This window comes from Paramisgurnus dabryanus, chromosome 13, assembly GCF_030506205.2.
Source record: "Paramisgurnus dabryanus chromosome 13, PD_genome_1.1, whole genome shotgun sequence".
In the NCBI taxonomy this organism is placed as follows: Eukaryota; Metazoa; Chordata; class Actinopteri; order Cypriniformes; family Cobitidae; genus Paramisgurnus; species Paramisgurnus dabryanus.
The window spans coordinates 17,140,507-17,162,281 of NC_133349.1; the positions used below are offsets into that span (position 1 = coordinate 17,140,507).

The 21,775-nt window shown below is 41.8% G+C and overlaps 2 protein-coding genes across 3 annotated transcripts; one reads left to right on the forward strand and one right to left on the reverse strand.

The window, feature by feature from the left end:
* The first annotated feature begins 954 nt into the window (after positions 1 to 954).
* On the forward strand, positions 955 to 3,247 carry rnf41l (ring finger protein 41, like). 2 transcript variants are annotated; one of them, XM_065260845.2, is made up of 6 exons: positions 955 to 1,103; positions 1,285 to 1,491; positions 1,583 to 1,722; positions 2,215 to 2,377; positions 2,450 to 2,570; positions 2,674 to 3,247. In XM_065260845.2, exons 2-6 carry the CDS (start codon positions 1,286 to 1,288, stop codon positions 2,920 to 2,922), a joined length of 879 nt encoding a protein of 292 aa, XP_065116917.1. In that variant the 5' UTR covers positions 955 to 1,103; position 1,285; the 3' UTR covers positions 2,923 to 3,247. The 2 variants fall into 2 exon arrangements, with proteins under 2 accessions (XP_065116917.1, XP_073667697.1); XM_073811596.1 differs by having other exon boundaries at positions 955 to 1,491.
* Positions 3,248 to 3,370: 123 nt separating this feature from the next.
* Positions 3,371 to 21,399, reverse strand: virma (vir like m6A methyltransferase associated). Its single transcript, XM_065260844.1, has 23 exons — positions 21,310 to 21,399; positions 16,336 to 16,448; positions 15,410 to 15,496; positions 15,174 to 15,222; positions 13,774 to 13,936; positions 13,559 to 13,687; positions 13,189 to 13,422; positions 11,895 to 13,089; positions 10,453 to 10,977; positions 10,122 to 10,276; positions 9,885 to 9,967; positions 9,561 to 9,654; positions 8,892 to 9,436; positions 6,408 to 6,643; positions 5,845 to 6,324; positions 5,630 to 5,762; positions 5,355 to 5,471; positions 5,081 to 5,241; positions 4,898 to 4,994; positions 4,653 to 4,819; positions 4,196 to 4,542; positions 3,955 to 4,098; positions 3,371 to 3,722 (listed from the first exon to the last, which is right to left on the reverse strand). Exons 1-23 carry the CDS (start codon positions 21,370 to 21,372, stop codon positions 3,544 to 3,546), a joined length of 5,496 nt encoding a protein of 1,831 aa, XP_065116916.1. The 5' UTR covers positions 21,373 to 21,399; the 3' UTR covers positions 3,371 to 3,543.
* Positions 21,400 to 21,775: the final 376 nt, after the last annotated feature.

Below are 21,775 nucleotides of genomic sequence, written 5' to 3' on the forward strand. Positions count from 1 at the left end.
ATCAATGTTTTATATTGCTGCATGTCTGAAAGTGAAGCTACTGTGTTGCTATGTAGCAAATAATCCAATCACAGTGTGGGAAACTGTAATCCTGTCTAATCCCACCGCAGCCATTAAGAACAGACATTATTTTAGTCAGTGAGAGTGACAGACAGACACAGACACACACACAACCACAGATAAAATATGTTCCTGATTATACATATAGATAATATTATATAATATTGAATCTACATTTAAATGACAAGCATGCAGCATGTAGTTTTTAGCTGGAGCTCCACATTATAGCAAAGCAATAACTTTGTGTTTAATGCTATATAAAGACACATGTTGGCCTCCTACTGTGAAGATCAAATGTTTATACTCCTCATGTGTGTAGACAGGTGCAGAAACATTTGCATAGGTCACCTGTTACTTTTAAGAGGAAGTTTTAGTGGAAAGTCAACAGGATGCAAGTCAATGCTAAAATCTTGATCTTACTGTTATTCACAGACATGCACTTTATGTATCAGGTCCATTAAAACATTGTGCATAACTGCTGAATAACTACTGAAAGAATACATTTTATAATGATGCAAGTTTGAATGCACTCTGACATTAGTTTTACAAGATCAAATCTTACCACACCAGTGTTTTATCTAGGGTGTGCCAGGGTGTGTGATTTGTATTTTCTGATATGTTTCATTGTGCGTGTACCTAAGAGTCTATTTGTCTTCAGTTGTGTGTGCATGCTTGTTCAATCACAGCATGCATTTCCCAGAGGGTCTCGCTGAGGGATTTCGTCAGGTGTTTGCTGATGCAAACCTAAAAACAATAGATTGTGTTAAGTTTAAGAGTTTAAGTTGCGTTTCAAAGTGGCTCCATGAATTGCATTTCACATGTTTTTCTCTATTCAACACATTAAAACATATTTTTTCTCCATTTAATTAACCAAGTTGATCTCATCTCCTAGAATCACCTCCCTAGTGAATTATCATAACTCCACCCACACTCATCTTTTAGTCCAACAGCTGCCACCTGGCTGTTTCCACGGCAACTGACCCCTACACCTGCATCAACCATACCTGAGAGAAGGGAAGAGGGGATACCACTGACTCTGTCAGGTAAGAAGTTTAACCTTTGTATATTGTTTTTTTTTTGTAATATATGCTGTTATGCTACATATTTGATACTTTAACAGTTTCTATTTTATATACACCTATTTATAAATACAAATATATGCATTATGTAATACAATTAAAATGGGATTGACAGTGGTATATTGGTAACATGTAATAACTCTAGGATGGGTTACGATCTGGAACGCTTTGTGGGTTACGTGAACGAGGGTCTGCTGTGCTGTGTGTGTCGGGATGTGTTAGAAGATCCTTTGCAGGCTCCTTGTGAACATGCCTTCTGCAGTTCCTGCATTCATGGATGGCTCATCCACCATAACAACTGTCCAGAAGACCGCTTACCTTTAGACATCGCACACCTTCGTCCACTATTCAGGTATGATGCACATCTATTTGATGTAAAAAGCAGTATTGCTTGTAAGTAATGGGATAACTTGTACATCTTTTGCATATCATTTGTTCTGCAGATACATGAGGAATGATTTGGCAAGGCTGCAGGTGAGGTGCTTGTTCAGGCCACAAGGTTGTGAGGTCATATGTGCTCTGGAGTCTATTCACAGGCATGAGCAACAGTGTGACTACACTCTGCTGAACTGCAGTAATGCAGGTACGCACATATACAAACATGCATGCAACATTTTATGAGAAAAGCATTCAAACGTATAGCTTGTCTTGGGGGAACAGATGGTAGATGTAGCGCAGAATTAATCTCATTCAAACACGCATACACAATAAAGTGTCGATGTACTTGAGTAAACGCAGATTTAATTATTAATGAGGGACCCCCTCAGGCAGGCAATCCCTATGACAAAAATTACTTTCAACTTTACTATAGTAACCATGGTTAACTAAGGTTTTTGAATAAAATGGGGTTTAGCCTAATTCTGTAAATTTGTGTGTATGTATATAAATATACAGGTGGCGAGTACTTGTGTTACCGCTGTGGTAGGTACACCGTCTGTTTCTGTGTGTTGTGCACTCTGTGTGATCTAGTGCTATTTTCTCTGCACTTTTTTAACGTTTTGTTGTTCTTTCTTCTCACTTTTTTATCAATGACTATCTGTGATAATGTCTTCTGTCTATTTGTGGCACCATTCAGGTTGCCCGGTTCAGGTGTCACGTCGTTCACTAGAAGCTCACCTGTGCGTGTGTGAGTACAACAGCAGAGTTTGCACGAGTGGCTGTGGTTACACGATCCTAAACACAGAGGAAGCCCAACACAACTGTGTATCTGAGCTACGAGCCGAGCTGGACATGCTCAGGTAGAACATGACATAGTAGATGTTAAGTTAACAAGTTAACAAGTGAGTAAATATGTCTATGTTTTGCTATAGGGCAGAGTTAGAATGCAAAGTTGAAGAGGTGAGACATGAAATGGAATCCCGTCTGGATTCTCAAAGACGGCACATGGTGCAAAAAGAGAGTTTGCTGAGAAGTGAAGTAGATGAACTTAAGGTACGATATGTGTGGACGGGACAATAAAATTCCTGTTTTATAAGAAAATATATTACATAGTGCTCTTCATATCACTATGCATTGTGTGTGTGCTCGTTTAAAGGGCCAGCTGTCCCGTGTGATGTCAGACGTCCGTATTCTACTGGGTGCAGAGAGAGCACGCAGACAAGAGCTGGAGAGGGCGGAGCTTGAGAAGGCAGAGCTTCTTGAACTTTTAAAGAAGGAGGGACTTAGACCAGCCACACCCTCGCAACCAGTGACACCTCCTGTTGAGAGCCCAAGGAAGCCAGGACCACGTAGCCTGGCTTTGGACTGCATCAAGAGAAAGAATAGGGAGGTGACAGTCATCTGAAGATACGTGTGCTTCTCAATAACAATATTCAGGAATCTTTCGGTGTATTTCTGGAGTCCTACAGAATATAACGCCAGTTAAATGCACACCTGACGCAGCTAAGGAATACTTGAATTTTTAAAATTACTTCATACAGAGGTGTTGGTTAGGATCGGAAGCATATTTAAAGAAATGTGAAGCACCCACTGTTTTTAAGCGCCATGTCACATGATGACTTGTAAAGCAACTACTTATTTCCATTATTTTAGCTTATCTGGGCAATGAGTACTATAAGAAAGATTATGTAAGATGATCAAACAAAATGGATTTTGTTTTTGAATTTGCATGTCTTGTATAAGAATAATACAAATGCATTGTATTTTAAACCTGAGACATGAGATTGATAATAAAATTGTTTTTAAAACATGCTTTTCTGTGGAATCTGTATATAAAAATATATTCAAATACATATAGTCACAAGAATTTAATAATATAAAAAACAAACAAGAAAAACAAACACAAAACATGACAATGATATACACAATATCAGCCAATGGTTGCAACAGAGACTGCAAATCCACATCCTGATTGGTCCTTTAAAGCCTTATGGCTATCTGCAGTCTGTTTTGCTAATGGCAACATTTATCGAGTGAATGAGCGGACATGTCTGCCCCGCCCACCTCCACTGCTAAACTTTCCTTGACCACGGCCACCGCCACTTAAACCACCTCCTCCGATATTGACTCCACCTCCACTGAGCCAGGACAGACCAGCGCCCCTCCCTCTGGTGGCTCTGTCACGAGGAGCCAATCGGTATGCACCTGAGGAGAGAGGGGAATCGGTTGTTTATTATCAAGCGCTTCCATGCTTTAATCAGAAAAGTTGCTGGTGTTACAAGTATCCAGCAGGTGGCACTATCGCTACATAGGTTTTTCAAAAGCCTACACAAATCCTGTTCTGAGGAGGCACCCCAACAACATTACATTATTTGCATGCAAAGGTAGATCCAGGAATAGGATTGGTTAACAGTAATAGGTATGAAGGCAGGCACACCTGCAGGTGGTTGTCTTGAGGGTAATGGTCGAGCGAAGTTGCTTTGCCCTCCACGAGGCTCACTGTAAGTCCCTCTGTGAGTGACAGCTGTCACAGGCGTATTCCAGGCAGAGCCTCGCCCACCCTCACGGCGAGGGTAGTTACCTAGAACACAAACAAATTGTAATTACATGTCACTGGTTTTATCACCCACTTATATAAGGGGTAGAGAATGTACATGTCGAAACAAATGTGCCTGTACCAGCAAGCAGAACGCTCTTGGGGGCTGGTGGAGTGAAGAAGCGGGTATGACTCTGGAAGCCCCTCCCTCTGGTTCCTCCAGCAAACAAGCCCCTGGTTGGTGGCTTGGCTCCTCCTCCTTTTTGTGGCCGTTTGGGTGGAGCCAGGCCAGTAGGCGGGCCCACATCCTTGTATTCTGCAGCAAGGAAATCATCAACATGCATGGAAGGAGGGCGACTCGTGTTCTGCTTGCGCTGACGGAAAATGTCATGCGGTCGACAGAGCTGGCCAAATGCACCACGGCCCCGACCTCGAGGGGCTGCCATGATGTGCGCTCGTTTGGCAGGCTCCACATAATCGGACTTCCCACTGCAAACAAAAGCACTGATTTGTAGCTAGACAGACAGCTTTTGTGCGTTCTCAACAATACTTTATTTTTTGTTTAATGTGTGCTTATCTCAGTATGTCATATTGCGCACCTGGATGTGATGAAGGTCTCGTGTTTGTGCTTGCCAAGTCTAAAGCCTTTGGTTGATTTGCTATGCCCTGGGGAGGTGGGTTCACTGAGAAATGACCGTTCTAACTCCGCCTTCAGGTCCAAGTCTGGACAACATTGCTGGGCTAGTGCAACCAAGTCTACTTTGACCTACAACACATGTTTACAATAATTGCAGCTTGCAATACTTTATTCTTAGCTTACATATTTACACATGCAGTTCCTCACCATGTCTACTTCAGCCTCCAAATCATCCGACTGGAATGGAGAGAACCACAGTGCCTTTAGCTGCTCGTCCAGAACATCTGAGAGAACATAAACTGTCCTGAAGACAGGAAACCAGTGAATTAAGACTAGTAAACAAATTATCTAGTATTTCTACATTAACACATATATTCCTCTCTCGGTTACCTGTGGTTGAACTGTGTCTGGAGGGGTTCTGGTGGTGGCAGAGTGGGTTCAGTGTCGGGCTCTGTACCAGCAGGGGTGTCTCCAGAGCTTTCGATAATCTGCCGCAGTCCAGTAACGTTCTCAAGCAGAGTCTCCAAGGACTCATCCTCTTTACAGAGCTCCTGTACGCAAGGGGCAACAGCACAGCATAAGACAAGATTAATTCTTCTTTCAAGTAGGCTGTAGGTCACAGATTCATTGCAATACATAACCGTAGTGTCTTTGCCATGTGTACCATGATATGTTTCTCCAGCTCTGGTACTGAATGCTCCCCCGAGTCCTCCTTCCACTGCAGCAGCTGTTTCATGTCACTTGCACTGAGTGCCAAAGAGCGACTGTCTATGTCTTCATCCTGTGATCGCACAACAAATATATACATGTGCTTAATTTTATCACACAACACCATTTAAATAAATAACATGCAGAAATAGGCTTTGTAAAAGTGTTGATGTTTGTTTCATCCAGCAAAAATGCAGAAAAGACAGCAAATTAATTCTCTCATAAGCCTACCATAGCATCACTGTTCACGATCTGCCTCAAAAAGTCAAACAGTGCAGACAGAAGCTCAGCCGATTCTTTGTTAAAGGACGCAATTTCCCTGCGAATCAGAGAAGAAACGGCCGAGTTGTGTTTCTTCAGAGAGCTGAAACGCAAACGTTAATGTTTAAGTCACTGCTTAACATCGTCCAATTACTGTAAATTAAAAAACATCAATTCACCGTCACCTTTTCAAGTGGTAAAGACCATAGTCATGCTCTGTAAGAAACATCATAGTCCTAAGGCACGTCAGCTGCAGCGTGTAGCTGCTGTGCGCATTTCCCAACACTTCCAACATTCCGTCGCATATGCACACCATCACGTCTTTGGTCGGAAGCGAATTGGCTAGCTGCTCTGCCTCGGACACTGACGCCTCACCCGAGCCACTCACGATCAGTGACACGTCCTGATCGCACAGCGATTGAATTACGGAAGCCGTCAGTTCGGCGTTCTGCTGCACCGTCAAGCTGGCGTCTGCTGGTAGGATGAGCATTGCGAGGAAAGAAGGAATGAGGTCTGGCTGTTTGTCCTCGGCTTTACCCTCACTCCGTCCCTCGCTTCGCATAGATCCGGCCAGCAAGGACAACAATGCCGCCTTGCAGGCGCGCTGAGACGCCAGCGAGTCGAGAAGGGCCAGTACCCTCATCAACCGCGAGCCAGATGCCTCCCTAAACAGAACACAGACAACATTGAAGATTTACTGAAACATGAACGTAGTTTTATGTACGAGTATGTAATAAAAGTGTCTTACTGTTGCATTTCCTCCTGCAGCTGCTCCAGCAACGTCTTCATCACTAGCGTTGCGGTGGGCGCAGCGAGATCACAGAGCTGCACGCACACCCTGCGGAGCATGGAGAGAATTGGAGGACAGCTGCTCACGCACACGCACTGCAACACTTCTTGTAAGACCCGAGCCTGAGCGTGGAGGTGCACACTCCACAGCTTACGTGTGTTCATCGCAACCCCGATGTCCTGCACTGATAGTGCCTAAAAGATGGATAGAGTTTGAGAAGAATAAGATACTGTTGGGATAAACTTCATTAATTCGGATGAATGCATAATATATTTATGCATTTGGGAGATCTTTTTCTACAAGATTTACATTTTATTATTATCTTTCCTAGGATTGATCCAAGATGCTTTTGCGCTGCTACCAATGAGCTACAGGAGCATAATATTGAAACTAGGTCGTATTATAAATCACTCTAACAATACTACATAGCTGTGAAAACCAACAAACAAAAAAATGCCTTCTGGCATTGTTAATAAATCAAGTGACTTCTCAGTAATAAAGTATATTATATAGTTAAACCTGACATTTTCCTTAACTCACAGTCAGTTCACAATCATTTTCAAATTCGCTGCCATTCATTCTGGGATTGGCTTATCTGAAAAGCATATTATTTAGTTGCTGGCAGCCTGGAGCATTTTCATGCCTGCTTAAACTACCGTATTTTCCGGATTATAAAAATGCATTTTGAAGAGGAAAAAACATATATGGACTATACGTCACGCTTATTTAGAAAATGATTTCACAAAATCCAAGCCGAAGAACAGACATTTTGTCTGGAAAGGCAAGTAAAGCCCGATTTATAGTCATGCGTAAGCTCTACATCGTAGCTACGGCGTAGGTTATCCGTAGCCTGTGCGTAGCTCTGTGTAGCCTGACGTGCACCTCGCAAAATTTTTAACAGTGCGTCAGTTCTACGCGGACCGCAAGCGCTGTGATTGGTCCACCAGAACCCCTCCCATCAGGTAAAAAAACGGCGTCATAGGTATTTCCGTTTGGGATGGTAAAAACAAAGATGGGACAAGTTGAGGAGTGATTTAACTCCAAACTGCAAAAAAAGTCACTGTTTATTTACTTCCATCACTGCTGGTTTTCTCAAATCATACACAACAAGTAGCTGTTTCTTCTTCGTTTGTGGGTTAACTTGCCAAGCTGCTTCTTCATTGACGGTCGCGCTGCTACTGTGGTTACACGCGTGGACACTGCCTAACAGCGGTTCGCGCGTATGTTTGCACATCAACACGTACGACGACGTTGCGGCTACGGCGTAGGACCTATGCACATCTATAACGAGCCCTTTATTCAACTAAACAATAGCACAGAACAGCAGGCTGAATAGGTGTCCGTGCGTGTTAAAGTAACATAAACAGTTATTTACACAATGCACAATAGCATACAGAACATAACTGGGAGGCTGAATTAGGCTAAATTAACACGACAAGACAAATCAAGTTCAAAAAGGTCCCGAAGTCATTCCGCATCCCTGAATGCAATGAATTACATAAATACAGAAGAAGCATAGAGCGGACTCTCGCGGCTGTAGACGGTTATTGTTTCTCATGGTTCATATGAAATAAATTTGATGTATAAGTCGCACCTGACTATAAGTTACAGGACCCGCCAAACTATGAAAAAAGTACGACTTATAGTCCGGAAAATACGGTATGTATATGACACCTATAACAGGGTTCCCACACCTTAATTAACTTCAAATTCAAGGATTTTCCAGGTCCAATGCCCTCAAATTCAAGGACTAAATGTGGGGACACATTTAGTCGAGTGAGAGCAAGATTACATTGTGTTACCTTTTAAGATACATTGTTACAGTTCCCTTTCGAGGGAACTGGCGCTGCATCACTGCGGTGACACTTTGGGGATGCCTCCAAGTGTGTCTGAATGTGCAAATCAAATTCGAACCAATGGTGAGGCTTAACGATAAAGACAGGGTGACGCAGGAGACAGGAAGTATATCGCTATCTGAAATATTGCCACAGACGGCGTTACAGGGATGGAGGAGGTATGGCAAGGGAGACGCAGCGTCTCGTTCCTTTCTCAGGGTACAACATGTACATACGCAGACAGAGACGCTTTCATGTGTCAAACACAACTATACAAAAAAGCATTTTGGTATGAATCAACATTCGCATACAGAAGATATAAGCATTTAAAGTGAACAGTTTAGTATGTGTGCTTAAAAAGTCTAGAATTATTATGATATTATCCTACACTACACAGGGAATAATATGGATTTTTTTCCAGAAAACTTAGATTCAAGCACTTTTAATGACCTTTATCTACTTCTTTATCTACACTTTCCCCCCAGATTCACAAACATTCAAGGATTTCAAGGACCCTTGGGAACCCTGCTAAAATGCTGTCAGCTAACTGGGGTTTGATACAGAGCCACTCTCTGTTAAACAGAGGTACCTGCACAGGATTCATTACCTGTGTGGTCTGCATTGGTAGAGGGAGAGGCAGCAGTTCAGAGAGCAGACTGAGGCTGCTGTAGATGTTCTCAGGGGCGGCCAGTATAGAGTTCAACACTTCCTTCAGCATCAGAGACCAGCTGTTCCCTGCCACCATCTCCTCCGAACCGGTCTCCTGCTTGCTAACCGCATGCGTGAATGTCAACAATGTCTCCGTCACGTCTCCCTGGATACGCAGCTCCTCCGCATCCAAGCGGCCAGTCGTCGGGGTGGAGCAGAGGATCTTGTGGAGCATGACGCACACAGAGGGCACGCGCACGTCACGGAACTCGCAGGTTCCTCCGCACAGCAGCTCCGTAAGCATGGCCCGTATGAGTCTGAGCGAGCAGGAGGCCACAGACAGCATCATGAGCCGCTGCGCCGTCGGGCCCATCGGCCCGTGTAGTCGCCATGGCAGCAGAAGCAGTGCTGTAAGCTTCTGGAGGACTTTGATAAAAGTGTCCATTCCCTCTGCACTGAAGAGGGCTATTATGGCCTGGTTCCACTTTAAGTCCTTCTGCTGACCTACATAGACACAGTGAGTCATTTCAGGATATACATTTGTTAATGGTGGTACTTGTATTTGTTATTGGGTTGTCTAAATGTACATTCAGTCTATAGAGAGCCCTGATCTAATGCATGAATATACCTGACACAGTGGGTGGAGGACAGGAAATGTGGCATAAGACTCTGAAAGCAGCTACTAGTCCCACCCCATCTGCCGTCATCAAGTGCTCCAGATTCTGATGGAAGAACATAACAAATGTTAGATATTATACACCATATGTAGTAACAGGCCCTGTGGGATATGATTCTGTCATTACATTTGTATAATTAAAGTGTTTGCTGTGTGTGTGCTGCTTTTAGAGGAAGCCGCGTTGTGTGGACTTGACTTCTTAAAATCTAAAGGACAATCAGTGTCTCGATCAATACCTACTATACTGGGGCTGGAAGGGCACGCAGAAAACCTCACCTGCTTTATGTAGTCAATAAGCGTAGGGATGCCACTGATATCAAAATGTAATTTTTCGAGAGGCTCCAACCACTTAGACAGCTCTGAAAGACATTCAATTACAGAGGTCAAATGCACTCAGATTTAAAAGCACTCAGATTTACAAAACGCTTGTAGACCTTGACAGCCTGCTGCTTACCAAATTAAATTTTGGGGTTTTGTGAATGTGTGGTGCACAACTAAAAGAAGCGGACTCACCTTGAAGTTTAGCATTGTTTTCATCAGCTTTGCAGACGGCAAGAAGCGGAGCGGCGTACTGCTCCATCATTCGCAGATCACTTGATGTCTGCACCACCAGCAACACAAGCATGCAGGCATAAGTATATGTGACAGATTTTCTTGCTTTGCCTTCCCTGCAAGAGAAGAAGATGTTTACTCACTATGTGCCTTGCATTTGGCCAGCTTGCACTGACAAATCAGCATCTGTTTATCTACAAGAAACATTTCACCCCCCCCCCCAAAAAAAAATTATGTATTAGTTTTTGCACCATTTTATAAGTACAAACAAGTTTATTACTGTTATTCTCACCCTTGCACATCTTTGGCATGGTGTTCTACCAGGTTGACCAGACAGCTGAGGTTATTTTCCAAGCTAAATGCATGTGTGACAGCGTTTCGGCCGGTGGTGGTGAAGCTAATAAGATACAAAGCATGAAGCGTTGCCAGTACATCTGGGTTATCGCCATCTTCCAGCTCAGCCCCGCTCAGCTCAGCTATACCCTGTAGAGCATGTAACGTCTGCATGAGCCATACCCAAAACCCATCTTCGATTGTCCCCTCACCAACTGCTGGAGCATCTTCAACCTCAGCCTCTGAAAGAGGTGTCAGTGGAGCCAGGTGAGAGGAAGGAGTCAAGTGAGTAAGGGGAGTGAGGAGACGAAGCAGCAGGTTGGTGGGTTCATGTTGGCTAAGGAGGAAGAGAAGACCCTGCTGGGACTGCGACAGGAATCGCATTAGATCTCTGACAGCCTGCAGGACTCCGATATGGGCACATGTAGCCGGATATGACAGAACGACTGCCAGAGATTCCAGAAAGTGACATGCGTGCATGTATCTGTAAAAAAAATTAAATTCATTCAAGAGATGCTATACATGTATCTTTTAAAGAAACACTCAACTTTTTTCAAAATACACAAGAGTTAAACATTTGACTCTTACCGTTTTGGAATCCATTCAGCTGATCTCCGGGTCTGGCGCTAGCACTTTTAGCATAGCTTAGCATAATCCATTGAATCTGATTAGTCCATTAGCATCGCGCCTAAAAAATAACCAAAGAGTTTCAATATTTTTCTATTTAAAATTTGACTCTTCCGTAGTTACATTGTGTGCTTAGACTGACGGAAAATTAAAAGTTGCGATTTACTAGGCAAATACGGCTAGGAACTATACTCTCATTCTGGCATAATAATCAAGGACTTTTCTGCCATAACAATGGCCGCAGGAGGCGCAATGATATTACGCAGCAGCCGAAAATAGTCCCCTTAGTAATGGCAGGAGACTATTTTCGGGCAGTGCGTAATATCATTGCGCCACCTGCAGCCATGTTACAGCAGCAAAGTCCTTGATTATTACGCCAGAATGAAAGTATAGTTCCTTCCTAGCCATAACTGCCTAGTAAATTGCAACTTTTAATTTTCCGTCGGTCTAAGTACACAATGTAACTACAAAAGAGTCAAGTTTTAAATAGGAAAAATATTGAAACTCTTTGGTTATTTTTTTTAGGCGTAATGCTAATGGACTTATCAGATTCAGTTGGATTGTGCTAAGCTATGCTAAAAGTGCTAGTGAAAGACCCGGAGATCAGCTGAATGGATTCCAAAACAGTAAGAATCAAATGTTTAACTCTAGGGAAGCTTGAGAAAATGAGCATTCTTTTCAAAAAAAGTGTAATGTCCCTTTAAAGACCAGCAGAAATAAGAACAGTGAAAAATACAAAAATGTACTGGGGTAGTGTAGCCATCTGGTGCTGACCTGTACAGTGTGGGATAGGGATCATCTCTTTCCGGTGGCCCGGTGATTCGGGCACTGGTTGGGAAAGCTTTTCCAGGAGGTTGTACCATACAGTGTGGTGCTGTCTCCAACAGGTGGAGCAGTTCCTCCAGGAGAGCTTGCAGCCTTTCCAAGTCACCTTCTGACAAAGACACAGATTCCAGCAAAGTATCAATGTCCATTGGGGTTTCCCGCTCTACTTCCTGAGTTTCCCCCTCTACTTCCCTCTCTGTGCTTTCTCTGTCTCTCTCTTCTCGTTCCTTCTCGCTCTCTGTACCCTCTCTCTCACCCACCTCCCCTACGCTCGGATGCCGGTCAGCCCAGATGTTTGCGGTCTTTTGGAGGTCAGTCAGAATCTCATAAAAATGTCCCTTATGTAAAATGGCAGCACCTGCTGTAGCAACACGTACAGTCTGGTCCAACAGAAAGAGTTCCAGCAGACGCTGGTACCCACTTATTCCCTTATCGCCATGGTGACGGTCTCTGAGCAGGGTCTCAATGCCCTGCGGCTCACTGATGATGCTGTCGAGAGAACGTAGCACGTTGAGTTTCAGTGTGGATGAAACGTGTTCAGCGAACAACAAGTCCAACAGGCTGCCAACAATCCCTTTCTCCAGCAGGTCCCGAACAGCCGGGTTACCACAATCGGCCAAGGAAGCGGCCAGTTTGGTCCCAGCTTTGAGCTGGCGCAGGTTCAGGGCTATGGGCTGTGCCAGTGCAGAGTCCAAATTAAGTGCTTCACAGGTCCAATCGACCAGTCTTTTTAACTTGTCCTGTTGCAAATCAGGGTCCTTGATGGACAAGCAGCTCAGCCCTTTAACAAGCAAGGCGGGGATTTCCTCCAATGCCGTTACCCAGCCTGCCCCTCGCTCCGCCCCCTGTCCCTCCCCCCAGGCTTCTAACAGTTCAGACAATTTAGCCGCTGACTCCGCCCATGGGGAGCTGAGGTCCTGGATGTCTACCGTTTTGAGGCGTTTCACTTCTGCCTCATAGCGTGTGATGTGCGGCGGGGTGAAGTGCTGGAGGGGTCGGAGTTCACGTTCGTACGGATCGTATTGAACGGTTGGTAAGGAGGCCAGGTCCTCGGCTGTGTAGTCCAGGTCAAACGCAGGAAGCTTGAACGCGCTGGTCTCCAAATCCTCCTCATCACTGGAGATCTGCTCATAGCCATCATCACCTACAGATGGGAAAGAAACAAATCTCACACTCACTGCATTTCTATCCTTTATGTGGAAACACACAAACACACACTATTCTTTGCATGGTAACCACTCACCTTCTCCATCTATATCCATTTCCTCATCAACCTCTTCTTCATCTTCCTCCTCATCCTCCTCCACCACACTTCCCTCTGACTGTGGATCCTCATCTTCTTCCTCAACAACCGGGCCCTCATCCTCCTCCGGCTCTGCATCCGAGTACGTCTCATCTGCAGGAAGAGACCCTCGCTCAGGTGAGACAGGCTCCAGGTAATCATCACCCTGCTTTGTGTTCTCCTCCTTTACTGGACCTACAGCACAAAAAAACATACAAATGTTCAATGCTATCAGAACCAGAAAATTATGAATATACAGTGTAGTGCAAAAGTATGAGACCACACTGAATATTTGTTCTTTATATAAACATATATTCACTTTCAAACATACATTGGCCAGGTGCAGGTAAAGCCTCTTCATCATCATCATCATCTGGAGGGGGAGGACCTGGTGGGGTCCGTGGCCCTCTGGGCTGTGGTCTGGGTGGGCTTCCATTGTAGTGCTCCTCACTGGCCCACTCTGAAAGTAACACACATGCACATTAAATTTACCCATTACACAGCATGGAAATAAATTGGTATAAATATCTCTGTGTTTATGCTGACCGTGCTTAACGTTTCTCTTGGATCCTGGCTGTTGCTGTTGGGGAGGTGGTGGAGGAGGGGGCGGAGAGTCCCGCTCGTGGCTGTGCGGGCGCTCAGCGGTACCATACACTGCCAATGTCAGGCATGTATACCATCCACGCAGGACTAAACCATCTGTGTTGATCTTCAATAATAAACCGACATAATCAACAGGAAAACCACGTCACAATGTTTTTTAATTAACTATTTCGTTTAGCTGCAGACTATAATCTCAGGTGATCAGCTCTCTTCAAAGTAATGAGCAGTAAATGTGTACTTGAGAGTGTCACCCAATGTGAAATGCCAAAGGTCATGATAAACATTTTAAAGGGGACATATCATGAAAATCTGACTTTTTTCATGTTTAAGTGCTATAATTGGTTCCCCAGTGCTTCTATTAACCTAGAAAATGTGAAAAAGATAAACTCAGTAACTTTTTGTTGTGGTAAAGCATTCTCTACAAGCATGTGAAAAAATAGGGCATTAAAATTTGGCTCCCCATGTGATGTCAGAAGGGGATCTTGTAATACCGCCCCTTAATCTGCACTATCAAATCACTGCACTGCCATTTAGTGCAGAGATCAACTAATTTGCATTTTAAAGGACACACCCAAAAACTGCATATTTTTGCTTACACCTACAAAGTTGCAATTTTGACATGTTATAACAAATGATCTATATGGTATTTTGAGCTAGAACTTCACATAATGTACTCTGGGGACACCAAAGATTTATTTGACATCTTGAAAAAAGTCTTGTAAAATGTCCCCTGTAAAATATGATTTTATACTAATTTCTAATGTTTTATTACATGTGACTGAGAAATCCAGGCTAAAGTCTCAAATTAATTATCATTTGATTTCAATCATTGGTGGTTTCACATGAATTTCAATCTTTGACATGACCTTCCTCAGTCAATATAAAGATACCAAAGTTATATTTTTACAGAATGTTCATTAAATTATGATTTCAACTAGAAAAAAGTAAATCATAAAAATATCTTTAGCTTGGCTTTCACAAGCAGGGTCATATAATCTGGTTAATATAAGGAGGTATTCAAACACAATTTATCCTCAGATCTTTATGTCAAACTATAGTTATTTTTCTTTTTTCTTCAACTACCCAAAACTCTAGAGGGGCGGCGCAAAAATACAGATTTGCATATAACACACGTGAGTGCAGAAGCTGACAGTTTTAGTCATTAGAGAGGCATGTGCAAAAACATTTCAGATTAGGGGACAACGTTCTCAAGTACACACACAGTGAAATGAAAATCTGCTTTCAGCATTCTTGAAGAAACCGTTTGTGTGTGGAATTCATTTGAAGGGGTTGGGTCAATAACAGAAATACGATCCTGGTCTGTAATGGAGCAGGTCTCTTACCTTCCCATTGGGTCTGAAGATGATTGATTTGTTCTCATCATACTCGAGGCTAGTGTGAAACAAACACCAACATCAGTGTTTTGAACATTTAAACCTTGCATGCATCTATTAAACTGAGCAAAATTTAAAGCGTGCATGCAACTATTCAACTAGGCAAGTATAAAACTGTGAACTGTGTACTGTATTTCTTGCTAAGCCTGTCCAACACAGGTGTGTGTGTGTGAGCATATCAATACCTGCCCAGCCTGTCAAACACTGGGGCGTTGGGCTTGGACACATTGTTGAAGAACAAGTCCAACTGGAATGCGTGAGGGGATGTCTCACTGAAACAAAACAAAGCAAGGGGGCATTGTTAAACCATAACCACAAGCTTAAATACTACATTTACCTCATCAATATCTGCACAAACAAATATCCCAAGAAATCAGTTAGCTGGTGATGTGTCATCATGAATCCCTCACTTTAAGCAGTTGTTTTTAAACATATACAATATGATTACATACACAAGACAATATTATGAAACCTTTGGTTTGGAGATGAGATGAAGGATGAGATCATGGGAAAAGTATAGAGTGGTCGGAGAATAAAGGGTGTGGTGGATCTGTTTTTAAAGAGGGAACAATAGGGACCACAGAAACCATTTTCAATTTCCTCAATGTCCTCCAGCCATTTCATCTGAGGATACCATAGCATTACTCATTTACTTATATATCTCATTGTGTACTATAAAAGCACTGGGCAAAACGTAAACATGGTGAGAGACTGTTCATGTCACAACATGCCAACTGAAAACTTCCTTGGACACTTTAATGCAGTGTGGACATTGACAAACACTAATCATTAAGTAAAGTAATTAAACTCCTTAGCAATATTTCAGGTATGTCAGCCTTTAAATGGAGAGTTCTTTAAAAAATATATTTCTTTATAGTTCAGTCGTCAATCAAATTTTCACCTTCGGCCTTTTTTGTAAAACACAGAGGGAGAATAATGTTGACATTGCTCTGTTTTATATACAAAGGGGCTGTCATTCATCAACATTCTACTTAGCATCTTCATTTGTGCTCCATGGAAGAAAGGCCCCCTTTTTATTTTTTTAGGTGATCTATCCCTTTAAATATAAATCGACTGCTTGGGGTAAGGCACTATGTGTGTATGTTCTCACCCAAATGCTCTGCTGTCGGACAGGTTGCTGTGTGCTTTGATGCCAGGGGGAATGACCCGCACTTCTGTGATCAAGACGCCATACGGAAACCGCACAACATCCACGTTTGTCAACTTGTTAGAAGACAGACACAGAAAAATATTGAGAAGCTTATCAAGATGAAAAAAGTTTATTATATACTGATGGAACGGCGAGACTTCACACACACGCACACATACAAAAAACACAGTTTATTCAACCGTTAAAAGTCTTGGAATTAAGATTCCCAAGGTTCATGGAATTTGAAAACACAAAAGCATTCTTTCAGCTACTGTATTAAATCTAAAAATGGCAGAGAGGTGAACACTCGCTCTTTCGTTAGCAAACTGTCACCAGTCCACCGGGCGAGTCCAACCAGTTTCTACAGGGCTGTTGGAATACACCTGTGGGTTGGCAAATCAGTGCAACAATACAAAGCGCTTAGCTTACCAACAACACACCCCCACACCCAACCCAGACAAACTCTGCAGAACACAACAAGTAAGAAGCCGTTACATGTGAACAGATACCACTTAAAGCTCTAAAAAAATATATATTATTGCGGCCGAAATATATATATATTCAAAAAAAAAAAATGAATCAATTTTAACATTGGCTGATAAAACTTTATATTTGGTTGAGAAATCGTTCCGTTCAGCTGCCATACAGTGCATTAGCGCTTGTTTCTTAAAAATGCTTCTCAGATGAAAAACCAGCGCCTGACAATAAAATGACTAGGGTTGTCACAATCTTGCCAGTGAGATGTTTTCAAGTTTGTGTGAGCGCAGACTCTGAGTTAACACGCTATTTGCAAGGGGTGCAACTGATATCAGCGATGACTCAAGGTTGTGAAAAAATATCAATCTGCAACTCCAGTACACCACCAGAACGTGTTTTCAGCATGGCTGGAAAGATAAGCTCAATAAGGTTTCTCATGCGAACTAGGGCTGTGCAAAAATATTGATACAGCTAACTATCATGATAGTTAGCTGTATCGATATTTCAATCTCTACTATTGGTATTTAAAAACAAAAAAAATCCTCTGTGTGCGTCAAACAACCTCTTCTGCCGCTGCTGTAGTTGTCACTGTCCAGTTGTCTGCCATATACAGCCATTCGGCCAATGTCTCAGAAGTTAGAGGGAAGGAGAAAATGGCAGAAAATGTAAAAATACCTGCAGCTTTCAAATAGCTGCAGGTGTTCAGCTCTAGTTTTTTTTTTTTTTACATTTTTTAAATAAAATAAAAGAAAATGTATTGCAATGTATCGCAACACATTGTATTGTATCATGATACGTATCGTATCGGGAGTAAGGGTGTCACGATTTCGATTTTAAATCGAAATCGATCGAAATTAAGTCACAACCTCGAACATCGAATTAAAAAATGGGATCGTCAATTCTGCCACGCCCCCATGCCACGTCCTATCGGCTTGCCAAGCGGGGAAAAAAAACTCTCAGAGGATTTATTTCAGATGCCAGGAGGAGTCCAAGACGCGCGCATTAAGTCCATATGCGTGCAAGAAGGAATCCTCTCTCTCTCACGTAAAGTGAAGCCCACAAACGCCCATGCGAGGAAAAGCACGCAATGTGGATGTTAATGTGAAACTATAATAACAATAATAATAATGCTTGCCATAGCATTTTTTTTGTAAAAAAAATAAAAAATAAAAACCGAGAATCGAATCGTGACATTAGAATCGAAAATGTAATCGAATCGAGGATTTGGAGAATCGTGACACCCCTAATCGGGAGGCCCTTGCCAATACCCAGCCCTAATGTGAACTGTGTGTTGTTTCATGGATGGAAATGCAACAATAAACAACACGAACATAGGCGCCGATCCCATGGGGATCAAATAAATAAAAACACTGTCTTCTTTATTTTATAAATTATATACAATTAATCTTTTTAAAGCTATAAAATTGATTTTCCTTTTGTCTTTTCTTTTTTGATTAACACAATGATTGCGTTTACATGTACAGTCTTATGCTGATTATACTTAAAAACTGATAAAATGTGGGGTCATGTAAATGCGTAAAACGGTTTTCTTTTATCGAGGAAAGCCCAAAAACGGCGTAAGCAAAAAACGATCGGCACAGGTAGTTTTTTGCTCATTACCCTGATTTCCATGGCATGTAAACACCTCAACCGGCTTTCCCACAGTTCTGTTCATGTGCGCATGTCTCCACTTGTGAAAGATAAACGTCACACGAGGAAGTAAGCGCACAGTAACGCATAAAAGTCTCCGCTCAACTAAAGCAGGTGGCAGAAAAACTGTGAAAATAAAAGCTGATGTTATATATTTACAGGTTCTGCAGACACAAGAAGAGATACAAAAGTATAGCTTAAGACAAATATGCCGTCGGCTTTTTGACCAACCATTATGTACTTTAGGCGGTGGTGTCACTGTCTGCGATAAACCAGACAAATCTACAAGGCCCATGTAAATGCAGTTTTCTGCATAGCCGGTTTACTAATTCACATGTAAACGCATGAAAACAGTTTTCTATAATAAGCAGATTTTTGATAGTTATCTGCTTATTCTGTGCATGGAAACGCACATTAACAGATTTCTGTCTTATTAAGACCCAATAAGCATGGATCCATATACTGACGCACACATTTCTTTCTGAACTGTTTGTGTTCACTTTAAGACATAAGTGACTGTTTTTATGAAAATACTTGCCAAAACTGTGGTATTCTGAGATAATTTGGCGTGATTTTGTGTTTGCGTGTTTTTTAAAATGCACGTCTCAGTGTCTGCGATTATGAGTGTCTGTGTATTTGAGTATTTGTGCGCATCTGTGTTCATGAAAAACAGCTCACTTTAACATCTTCTTGCATATAAATTGTTTAAAATGGCTTGAATGTACATATTTGCAAGGTGTACTGTACATGTTAACACGGGCAAATGATAAACTCTATATAAATAGTTATTTATTTCTGAATTTTGCGTATTTGATCGATCATTATTAAAGAGATTATCATCATTTATGCGTAATTTCTTTGGCTTTTACACAAAAAAAAATTTGTGTCTCTTCTGACAGTGTGGGCCAGCCGTCAATCTGAGTGGGCCACTGTCACCCTGGCCCTTATGCAGCCACGCCACTGATGCTCAAGTGCTTCACATTTCCCATCTAAAACTACGCAGAAAACGTGACCGCACCACGTTCCTCCTTTTTAAAGTACTTGGGCACTCCAGAACGTCTGCCGTTAAGTAACCTAAGCTTTGTTTGACGTGTCTATGAACACACACGTTTGTTAAGAAACATATACCCGATCCTTGTTTACAAGATTTTCTTTTTCCGGGTGGATCATCTAGACTATTGGTCATCTCAGTTGTCAATCATTCTGATGATATGTTGACGTAAGGCCGCCGTACGTGCTCGTCCCTTGGTTCGCTTTCTCCACATGCGCACTTTCAGGTGTATATGTGTGGTGGGCTACGGTTTCAACCATTCATTGAAGCTCATGGTCTCACCGTGGTTTTTTCCAAATTGTCTGAGGATCGCAAGAGAAAAAGTGTCTACGAATTGTATGACAAGAAGAGAAAGGCCTCTGAAGAAACAAACAAGATCAGAGTGTTTTTGGGAGAATATTTCACCTGCTGGCGTCCGCTAAAAGCACAGGTTGGGCTTGCTAAGTGAAGTTTCTACTCGGCAGGTATAATAGGCGTTCCCTCTCTGGAGCAGGTAGAGTGTTGGGCACGTGCATTTTTTTTTAAAGTGGAGGGGTGGTTCTTTTCAAAAATTCGTGAAAATCTTCCGCTATACCTTTAACATTAACATGAGATGTCAGATCCGCACCCCATCTGATATCAGGGTTGCATTTGTCTATTTGAGTACATTTCAGCACAATGACGACAAATAACTAAGATATAACTGACAAGCCCCAAAAGCCCTGCTGATCCTCAATACTCCAACACCAATATACACATTCTACAAGCATTTAACTGCCATAGCATCATTTGCAATATATATATACGTGCATCTCGGTGGGGACTTCAACCTGAATGCACATTGCACACCAATTCATGGGTACTTTTGTGACCGTGGGGACCTAAATTGCAACCCGCACAGGTAAACATGCAAATAAATCATAAAGAATGCTATTTTTTGAACATCTGCCAATTTTCTGTGAGGGTCAGGTTTAGGGGTTGGATTAGGGGAAGGGGATACAATATACAACTTGTACAGTATAAAAACCATTATGTCTAAATATATGTATATATGTACACACACACACACACACACACACACACACACACACACACGTTACAAAGTACAGTCAAAGAGTTATTTATAGAGAAATTGGTCAGCGGTTAGCAGTATAAATCAAATATAAGAATCAAATCTCAAATATTAAACGCTATCCTAATAATACAAAAAAATACTCTTTGACATGTGGTGTCCAATGTAAGATCTAAACAATTTAACATACAGTCACGTGCACATGCAGTATTGACAGTTAGCTGTTGTCAGTATTGGATACGCATATAAACTTGGAGCAGCAGGGACGATAGAAACTCTGCTAAACAAGTACCAGCTGATATGTTACAATAATACAATAATATCTGTCCATGTTGTTTAAAAAAACAGATGCTACATACGTCAAATTACTAGTAACATAACAGTGCATCCACTTAATAAACATAGCAACTACATAAATCAGTTTGCTTTAAAATAAGTACGATAGTTACCCAGTTAAAGTACACAGTTTTATTGTACTTTAAACAACTATGTGGTAATTACCATAACTAGACAGTCAGATGTTTTATTATGAATGATTACCGCCTTGGTGTTAGTCATTTGCTAATGAGCTAGCTTACTGTTTACTGCGCACAGTGCGTTACAATGAAAACTAAACGATCGCCGTGACAACAACTTTTGTGTTTTATAGTATCTGCAACATGCACTCCAAATACATAGAGTCAAATAAAATAAATGGCAAGTTTACCTCTGCACTTTGATGCTTGAACGTATCTAAAAAGAGCAGCTCCATTGCGGAATCCCCCGCCATCTTTCTTGGTCACATTAGGACTTCCGGTAAAGGAAATACTTCCGGTGATGAATGTGTGTGCCAGGATTAGTCATGCTGTAATTGTTTACTATGTGTTGTTGTTGTTAATATTAATTGTTAGGTTTCCATACTTTATACCAAATATACAAATAGTCCCCATAATAGTGTAAAATCAACTGCCATTTATAATTTTTTAATATATATGTTATTATATAGGTGTATTTTGCTTATAACTTTTATTGTTATTTGTACAGTCTGTCAGTACTCCAGTACTCTATCTGGATCATTCGTTACTTGTTTCACCCCTGCACACGTGCTTATAGTGATGTGACAGTTAAAGTGATTTTATTTATTTTTCTTATTAATATATCCTATAAATTGCATACTTATGTTTAAAGTTTAT